The sequence below is a fragment of the Crocodylus porosus genome, unplaced genomic scaffold (assembly GCF_001723895.1).
Source record: "Crocodylus porosus isolate Cpor-Errol unplaced genomic scaffold, CroPor_comp1, whole genome shotgun sequence".
NCBI lineage: Eukaryota > Metazoa > Chordata > Crocodylia > Crocodylidae > Crocodylus > Crocodylus porosus.
The window spans coordinates 11,812,875-11,822,990 of NW_017728911.1; the positions used below are offsets into that span (position 1 = coordinate 11,812,875).

A 10,116-nucleotide genomic window follows, 5' to 3' on the forward strand; every position below is an offset into this window, starting at 1 on the left:
TCCTCTGCCCGCCGCCGCCGCCTCGCAGCTCCGGAGCCGGCGCCCGCAGCGCCCGTCCCGCGGCAGCGCTGGGCCACGATGTTCTCCCTCAAGCCCCCCAAGCCCACCTTCAAGTCCTATCTTCTGCCGCAGGTAACACCTTCCCCAGCCCCCCCGCCGCCATGCCCTTCCCTGCCCGGGCCCGGCGGCACCTGCGCAGAGCCCCGAGGCGGCGGCCGGCCCGGGCCTGGCTCCGGCTCCGGCTCCGGCTTCTTTCGTGCGTGTCGCTAAGTTTGGGCTCCTGCGGGAGGGGGCCGTGCCCGTGTTTAAACCCCGGGTGACTTTCAAGAGCCGGTGCCCGTCTCTTGGAGGTGGACGTTTCACCTGTCACCTCGGCTCCTGGCTCCGGGGCCGGGGGAGAGCGCGCCCCAGTGCCGCTTGCGGGACATTTCCAGTCTGGACTGGGCAGGCGGGCGGAGGAGGTGAAGAGGTAGCGACCCAGGAGCCCCTAGGGCTGAAGGTCCAAGCCTGGTTATGTTTGGTTTCTGCGTTTTCTCGGTAAAACAGAAACAAGAGCGACAAGCGCTCCTCCGGGTTTGTATTTCTGGGGCGAGTGCCCCTTCTCTGGAAGTGGAAACCATTAGGTTCTTTGGCAAAAGTTTTCTGCATCACTGGTTGGACTGTACTTTAATTTATTTCTGGAAGTAAAAACAAAATGCTACAGCACCTTTTAAACCAAACAGATCAAGTTTTGGCTTCACAAGTTTCACTCTACCAGTAAACTTACTCCAGCGATTGTCAGCAAGGAGCTGCTGCACCCTGGGTGCTGTGAGATCCTTTTGCGGGTGTCAGGCAATATTAGTGCCACTAGGTTTGCAAACACCCACGTGTGATTCACAAGATAAAGCCAGAGATTTTAAGTAGGAGTCCATAGTGCTAAAAAAATCTGACTTTTTGTAGCCTTTCTGAGTTATTTGCAACAGAAGAATTGTTCTGTTGTTTTTTTGTAGTCATAACATGAGGGAAAGCTGAGAGCTGGCATTTTCCTAGGGGTGCCCTTGAGTCTAACAATGTTGAGACCCACTGGCTTACGCCCATGACAATAAATGAAGAAGATGTATGTGCATGCTAGTGGCTCCATCCACCTGGGTCCTATTCCAGCACCAGAGCCTTTAAGTCTCGCTAGGGCTCTCATTCTGCCAAGACCTGGTTTGTGCATGTGCGTAAGTTTAAGTCTCATTTGTTCCTTTTTTGTGTGCATTTGTTTCAGGCTGAAGAGAAGATAACTCCAGAACCGAAGATTAAGAAGCTGGAACCTGTGCTTTTGCCAGGTAAAGAATAGGAGCAATATCTAGATAAAGTTATTTTTAAGGCTTCCACTTATACTAGTCATGTTAGTAACAGAGATGCAACTTGTAATCTGTTTTTGTTACTATTAATTAATACGTTTTAGTTCATTCCTTAGTATGAAAGAAAGGAAAGGAAATAAAGTTGTAATTCAGTAAGAAAATCTAGTCTGTGCTGTTGGAAGAAAGCTTTTCTAGTTTTCTTTAGCTCTTAAAACTAACTGAACATAGTAGGTGTGGTGTTGTCCTACCAGTGATGGTTCAGGAAATGTCTGAGAGGCAAGAATGTTTTGTGGCATCTTTTATTGAACCAATTTATAGTGAGGAGGGGAGTTGGACAAACTTCTGGACATCAGGCCTGCACCTGCATCTCTGTCAGACTTGAGAAAGGATGCTCCAATCCTTGCCAAACTAGGCATAGGGAGGCATGCATTCTACGTAGTCACGATAAATTGTGGTTTGGTATTTACTTGAGTACCTGTAACCTGGTGTAGCTTTGGTGACATGGTTTAGGCTTCTGTCACTCTGGATCACTGGACTGCAACCCTGGTTCAGCTGTTGGAGTCACATGAGCATATGAAGCTTTGCCCTTGTGGCCTGGGTAGCTACCCTTGGTTAGTTTAAAAGAAGTGGTTGTACAGTGTACAGTGGTTGTACAGTGCACCTTTAAGTTACAAGAATTTAAGTACTCTATTAAATACCCATTTTTTTTTAATTGATGAGGCGTTTTGAAATATGAATGCAGGACATTGTGTCAAATGAATTAGAAGAAATAGTGTGGGGTTAATTCTTTAAAATCCATAATTTAGAACAGAATTTGTGAAGTTTGACTCTTGTCCTGTCTCTCTTTATTAAGAAATAAAACTTCTTGGTTATGTGATAGACATGTGGATTGTAAGATCTTGTTCTGGAATTAAAATTTCAGTATGTACCTTGAATTACAAACAATTACTTAGAACAATAGGGTTGCCATAGTTGGACATGTTGCTTGTTTGCTTTAGCTGAAGGAAGTTTTCACTGAAGAAAGACCTAAGTAATTTATTTTTCCATTACCTGTGCTGCTTGTATAATCAAGTTGTTGCTTATTCTGGTTGGAAGGGGAATAAATATACTACTATTGCATAATCAGCTGTTTAAGTTGACTTGGATATTACCAGTCTCTAAGTGAATAGCAGGATTAATAAGTAACAGTTCACTATGTGTGTGGTAATTAAAAAGTTAATTATTCCACCTACTACCTGGCATTTAAGTGCTGTTGGTCCAGCAGGTCTAAGAACTGAATGTTCTGGTGCACTGTAAGTTTAGGCTGCTGAAAGGCTTCTCCTTTCCAATGACAGAGTCTGATCAGAGATCATGATCTCATTTTTACCTGAATGAGTAAATGTTGATTGACTGCATTTCTTTTCAAAATAAAATAATATGATATTTTATTCTGGGGGGCTTAAAACCATATTTTTATATATTGTAAAAAGTTTTGGTATTTCTTTAGCTATAGAAAAAACTTTACAACTTCAGTTTACCATTTGACGTATTACATGTGTGCCTCAAAACAGGACAGATCATTTGCCCTTCCACAATGGAAAATTGGCCTTTGGATACCCCTAATTGCTGAGAATTTTGACCACTTGTTCCCTTTACCTCCTATTCCTTTTTTTCTGGATTAGGAGCATTTGTTAGGGATCTTTCTTTTGTGTTGTTCAGAGTAGTCTATAATGAATCTAAGGAGCAAATTCCAGTATGAGTTAATCTCAAACTAATGCCCCAGGTTGATGTGAGTGTAGAAGTTTAATGTTGTGACAAAAACTGACCTGGGATTCAGAAGATTTTGTTTTGTTTTTTGTATTAACTGCCTTAATCTCCGTACACTGTGTTCCAATCTGTGCACCAGAGTGAGTATTTCAAAACTTTATCTGGTACATTACGTGCTGTAAATAAGACTATTCCTGCTTAAAATAAAGCATGTACTTAAGTGGATTTGGATTTTTGGATTCCATGGTCAATTAGTACAGTAGAAAAGTATGCACATGAGTGCACATGCACTCCCTTTGCGCTGCTGGAGGTACTAAGTTTTGGATCTGACACAAAACCAAGGTTCTGGCCAAGCTCCAACTACTTTAATTACATTGTGTTAGACTTCCACTCCCCTGGCAATTATAACTGATATGGTACTCCTAATTTCCTGTCCTTAATTGTTGTGTAATCTTGATTATGCTGTCCAGAAAGAAAACACAGCTTAATGGAGCTAAAACTCTGTGGTATAAAGTTGATTCTTTATGTGTACATACCGTTTTTGGATCCATTAGAATGCACCTATGATTGCAAGTAACTTTGTCAAAACTACAAAACATAGATTAATTTCTAGGTAAGGCAGTTTTGTGAGAGGGGTAAGCAAAAACTAGGACCTAGAGCTAGAGGTCTAGTGAAGTACTTGCCAGATAGTATGTGTGAGCGCACGGGTTGGGTGGGGTGAGAGCATCGGAAAGTGTGTGCCATAGCATCATTGCCAACCCCAGGCATTTAGAGACCTGAGTCAGGTCCCTAAAATCACAAGGAATTTTAATAGAAATAAAATAAATATTGAGAGCAAAATATTTTTGCTTGTGGCTTGAACCATTAGCTTTTATATTTTAAAACTGTTCTGTGCCGCAGAGGCTTACCTCTTGGTTTTCAAATGAAAGCTCAGATTCTCATGTAATTGCATGCCTCTGGGAGGGTGTGGCTTTTAGAAATGCAGCAAACAGTATGAGCCTTACAGAAAAACCATGAGTGTTGGCAACATTGGGCCTTTTGTAGTAGAAGTGGACAGTGAAAAATGAATAATTTTATGTAGTCACAAGCTATTTTCATTCTCAGATATTGTCTAGTTTTAAAACAGATTTCTCTTCTATGTAAATGTTTTTCCAGTCCTTTCCCTGGTGGAGAATGAGGTTGGCTTTAGTGACACAGTTTATTTGTCTTTGCTTTATTAGTTTGTTGATCTACACAGATTGCATTGTAAACCTATTTCTAATAGGCAAACTAGAGAAAGGGTGAGTAGTCTGGCAGACAACCCACCAGAGTGACATGCCTGGTTAGTAGGAAACTGAATTGTTTTCCTTTTGGGGGAGTGAGCCTGTAGTTATGACTAACGAGTGAACAATGTGCATTAAAATTAAAGTTGTATACATGTTTCCGGAGCATAAGCAATCACTTCACAACTTCAGGGAATCCTTTATAGTAACTGTTGTTCCACAGAAAGTTCTGTAGTGTTTAAGATCCCACCTTAACTTTTTAAAAATGTGTATAATATGCAGAGTGCCCTGTATTATATTTCAGTTCTTCCAGTGCTTCTCGGTGAATTCCTGTTCTGTGCAAAACCTGCTTGTACAGACCATGGAAGCATGTTGATTGACTGCAAAGCATCAATCAGTCTTTTGCTGAGTTACCTCAGAGAAACCGTAAAGCAAAGAGAACAAATATGACCAGGACCATTCTTTCCTCTTCTGTGTTCAGCTTTTGTTTGAAGTGTGTATTTTGGGACAACATTTAGCCACAATATAGCTGTAAAAGTTAATGGAAGCCTATGTTCTCTTCTGTTGTTCCAGTAAGATGTTTATACAGCACTATAACCATACTTTTCATTTACACATCTCAAAATACTTTACAAAATACAGTAAGATTAATTTTTCCAATCTTTCAAAGAGGGGCTGACAGAAAGCAGATTAAATTAGATGCTTAGCTCTTTGAGGAGCTCTGCTGATAGAGCTAGTCAGAACTTTGCCTTAAGAGTCTTAGAAATTGGGTTTACTATAAAACTCAAATGTTTTTGTAGAAAGTGTCAGTCTTTCACAGAGAACAGAAGAATGGTTTTGCCAGGGGTATGTGCTAAGGACTCTTTAAGATATCTCTTGTGCCTAGTTCCTAGAGTGAGCTGGTGGGGCTTGTTTCTCAGTTGTAGTCTAGATTTGGCAAGAAGGCAGTACAGATGTAGCTTTAAAACCATAGAGGCCCGGAGTGTGTGAAACTAAATGCATTGATTTAAAATTTATGCACCAAATTCCATCACTTTCTAATTGTTTTAAATTCTGACTGTATGATTTAAATAGCTGTTATCTGAAAAAATATTTAAAGAAACCTGTGTAAGGAAATTGAGTTCTTCAGCTGGAAAGGAAGTTAGCATGTCATATAATTAGAAAGGGTGGGGAGGAGGAACAATACGTGTGTGGTGACCAAAGTAACCCCAAAACACTACTTCTAACCACTAAGAACCACATTCTTCATTTTATAGTGAAAATTGTTTTCCCTGTACTCAAAAGGAACAAGAACATTTTTTCACTTACATAAATATAGCATCTCTAGCTCCTTTAAAATACCATTTTGTAAAGTAAACAGGTAACTCAAATAGTGTTTTAATTACAGGTTCTTAGTAATTGATCTGCTATAAAGATGCCAAAGTAAAACAAATTTGATTGAATTTTAATTTTTTGAGGGGCAGCAGAAGGATCTGAATTGGGGGGTGGCAGGTGCTAGAGGAGGCTGGTACCACTTGGAGAGGACAGGTGATAGGGCCAGGCAGGAGCATGGGTAAGTGGCAGGGGGGCCAAGCAGGAGGTGGTGCAAGTGGGGGGGCAGGGGATTCAGGTATCATAAGGGCAGGTGTGGGTGCATGAGCATGGAGTGTGGGGGTGGCAGGCAGCTGGGGCGGGAGGGGGTGGGTGAGAGAGTTGGGGGACAACACAGCAGAGTGGTTGAGTGGCTCTGCTTTGTGGTTGTGGGGGGATTTAATATAAGGCCACCTTTCAAAAACTAGATTCTAGACATGGAAAATTTTAACAAATATATACATATTCCATGCCTAGAATCTAATTAATTGTGCGTTATCTTAAATTCAGAGTAGTCTGAGATTCCAGTAAAGACAGTCATTGTGGGAAGGTTGGAAGGTTGTTGTGGTGGTTCAGGAAGTGTACAAGGGGCAAGGATTTTTTCTGGTATCTCTTATTGGACAACAGTATAGCTGGGTGAGCTTTTGGGCTTCAAGTGCCCTTCCTGTGGTCCTAGTTATGGGAATAGTTCTGGTTAGATAACTGCCATGTTATGAGGGGATAGGGGACTGTACAGTTATGTCTTTTGGACTCCTCTGCACTATATTTTTATAGCCTCAACTTGGAAATAGAGAAACCAATAACAAAATTCCCATTTCCTTCAGTGGTATAGTATTTGACCCTCAGGGAGTCTGTAGTTGTACTGTTATTGATTCCCATAAGCCAGAGGTGCTCAATCTTTTTCCCAGCAGGCCGGATGGGCAGTGCCTGATCCATCCATGGGCCAGATGATGTTTCTGATCCAGAGCCCAGGGCTGGCTCAGCAGCTACCACACAGCCACGCTGTGGGGGAGGGGGGCAACCCAGCCTGAGCCTGGTCCTCCAGGGGTGGAAGAGGGTCACCCACCCCATGGGCTAGGGATTGTGGGAGGGGGGGAATATGACCCAGTCCTGTAGGGGGGGAGAGGGCATGACCCACAGCCATGGAGGGAAAATGGGACCTGGCTTGGCCCTGTGAGGTGAAAGGGGCATTGCCTAGCCCCATCCCAACCCTGCGATCCTCCCTCACAGACAGGATAGGGGGTATGACCCAGTGCCAGCCCAGATTTCCTGACCTGTGGGGAGACCTGTGGACCAGATGAAATGTCTCTGAAGGCTGGAGGTTGAGCGACCCTGCCATAGCCTAACAGCATGTATATATAATATTTTTTTATATGTGGTTTTTGATTAAGTGTTGTACTATGTTTCTGAGCCTGTAGCATAATTTCTGAACGTAGCAGCAGCAGGTGTGGGGCAGCGTGCACATGTCAGTCCGGACCATGGCGGTGCGCGCTAGCTTTGAGATCAACCAGGAGATTGGCTGCTTCGCCAAGCTCACCAACACCTACTGCCTGACGGCCGTGGGCGGCACCGAGAGCTGCTACAGGTCTGTGCCGCGCCCACCCTGCGCGCTCGGGCCGGGGCAGCGACCCCCGGCTCCTGCCGGGCCAGCAGCTGTGGCAGCCTCTGTTGCTGCCTGCGTGCAGGGCACGGCCAGGCCCGGGGCTGCCCCCGGCCCCTGTGTGGGGAGCGCCCCTCCCCCTGCCATTTCTGCACCGGCCCCCGCGCCCCTTGTGGCTGCAGGGGGAGAGTGGGGGCCCAGCCCGGCCCACCTGCTCTCGGGCTGGCCGGAAGGCTGTGGCGTCCCACCAGCTCAGGGCGTGTGCCTAGAGGGGCAGCTGCAGGGGTGGCAGGTGTGAGGCCTGGCAGGAGGTGCCGCTGTTGATATTGGGGCTCAGACCTCATCTCTTTTGCCTTTGTGGGTGGCGGGCAGGAGGGGGGAGCACTCTTGGCTTTGCACTTGGTGGTGGCAGTCGAGCTGTGCCCAAGTTCTGATGAACAGGCGAAGTGCTGCTGGCTCCTACCCTGGGGGTCTTTAAGACAAGGCTAGACAATTACCTTGCTGGGGTCGTTTGACCCCAGTACTCTTTCCTGCCATGGCAGGGGGTCAGACTTGATGATCTGCTCGGGTCCCTTCCGACCCTACTAACTCTGAAACTCTGAAACTGTTGTTTACCATATCACTGGAAGAGAGCTAGCCTGTGCTGTCTTAGATCTCCACATTAGTTCATTGTGCCATCTGAAGCCACCCAAAACGTTTTGCCCTGTAGCACTGGAAGCTGAAGCAGTGTAGTGTAACTGTCATCTGTTTTACACTGGTATGTCCTGGCATGCACGTGCACTTACTGTAGGGCAAAGGATCTGGGCTGCTGAGTTCACACAACTAAGAGAAATACAGTGTTCTGTGTATAGACAGAACTGGCTGTGACGGTGTTCTACTTCTTGAATAGGCAGAATCTTCTCTTAAGAAAACTGTTTATGTAAAGTTTTGCAAAACAAAGATTTTATGATAATGAGGGTCTGATTCTGATTTCACCTCACCCATGTTTTTACACAACACTTTGTGTAAAACTGGCAAGTATCTAATCAAGTCCTAAAGACCACAGAAGGCTTCTTAGCAGAATAGCCTTTTTTTTTTTTTTTTTAAATGTAGGTCAGATTTGTACCTAAATATAGTGTGTCACTATTTTTAAAATGGCTGGAAGTTTTCCATAGTTCTGACTTGGAAAGCATTTTGTGGAAAAGAGGACATACATAAGAACACCCAGGCTTCTTAGTGGCTTTTATTCTACTCTTCCGTTTGCACAATTTTTCCAGACTCCCTTTTCTCCATGTGGGTGACTAGTGTTTGAAATTTGCTATTGCTCTTTTTAAGTGAGGAAATGCTGTTGCAACATCACTTAAAAGAAAACAGATTTATATAGTTTATACTCTATGTAGGATGGTAACTTTTTTTTAGTGCAGCATTCATTTACCAGATGAGCAGAATTATTATCTATATAGAAAAAAATGGAAAGGAAACATTGAACATGTATATTAATTTATATCTGTGAAACCCTTTTTTATTAATTGCAGCATACTGGATTACAACTTAGAACTGTGTAGAAATTTCTGTAGCAGTAGCAGAAGTTTCTCTTGTAGCAGATAAAACTAAAAAAAAAAGTTTGTGAAGGAGCCAATTCTAGTATCTAGATTAGTGGTACTCAACATTTTTAGATTGAGGGCATCCCTCCATAACTTTTCTGCTTTTAGCAGCACCCCAATTGAGAACCAGTGTTGTACCCTCTCAGTTTACCTCAGTGGTTCTCAGCTGGGCTGTTGCACCATGGCTGCAGCTGAGTGAAAGCATTCCATGTGCCTCATGCAGAGTGTAGAGAGCCTGACTGGGAAGTGGCTGTGACAGAAGTAGGCATCCTGGTCCAGTCATGCATGCTTCTGTTGGCAAGAGAGGTGTGTCAGGGAGTGCCACGTGCTGGTACTGCCATAGCCTGGAGAAATATACACATCTCCACACTGCTGCCAGAAAAAAAGGAGGGTATATAGGGTTTGTTTACATATTTTGGTTTACTGGATCTTGAAGGATTTGACTTTTAAAAGTATGGCCCCTATGGGCATGTCCACACATACAAACATGTGCGCTTGCAACAGCTCAAATAGAAGCAGTACAAATTTGAGCCGGGGCTTTTTGCCTCAGCTCACGTGCTCGGACATGCACTTTGTGGAGCAAATTGTGCCACTTGGGGCAAAATAACCCTGCCTGGTTTCTCCCCGATGTGCAGCCAGGGGGAGCTAGAGCCTGGGGCCAGCACCTGTGTTGTCCCCAGCAGTATAAAAAGCTGCCCTGTCCTGGCCCCATCAGTACAAAAAGCTGCCCTGGCAAGTAGCTCAGGGCTACCTGCTCTCAGGAGCTTCTGGGGCCCAGCCAATTGGTACCTGGGGACACTACCCCTTGGGCCACCTGGACTGCTGAACTGCAGCAGTCTGGCATTCAGGGCTGCTGCCTGGCTGTGACCTGCTGTGTACCTGGGCTGTGGCTGCAGAGTTGGCCTTTGTGCGGCACTACTGCCATGTATGCCCCCTGCCCAGCCATCTGGGCAGCTATCGCCTGGAAGATGTTCCCAGTGTAGTGGCCTGCTTTGAACTGTCAAACCATGTCTACCTGGCCTCATTTGGCCAGGAGGTCAGCCAGTCAGCTGGGTCCAAGGTGCCAGCTCTGAGCAGGCAGGGTCTTGCCACTGGCCTCCCTAGCAGGAATTCTGGTATTCCTTGAATAGAAAACTGAAAAATCCCTGATTAAAAAAAATCCTTAAGTCACTCTGTAAAATACCCCAAAATCCATGTTCCCTACAATTAAAATGAGAGAGAGAGATCAGTCAGGCAATGTTTTATTG

General features: G+C 44.6%; 1 protein-coding gene across 1 annotated transcript in view; it reads left to right on the forward strand.

Moving 5' to 3' along the window:
- MTMR10 (myotubularin related protein 10) overlaps positions 1-10,116 on the forward strand; it is a 64,393-nt gene continuing 54,277 nt past the window's right edge. Inside the window, exons 1-2 of the mRNA XM_019533436.1 lie at positions 1-132; positions 1,250-1,310. Of these exons, the coding sequence (XP_019388981.1) occupies positions 79-132; positions 1,250-1,310 (115 nt within the window). The 5' untranslated portion in view covers positions 1-78. The remainder of the gene's footprint in view (positions 133-1,249; positions 1,311-10,116) is intronic.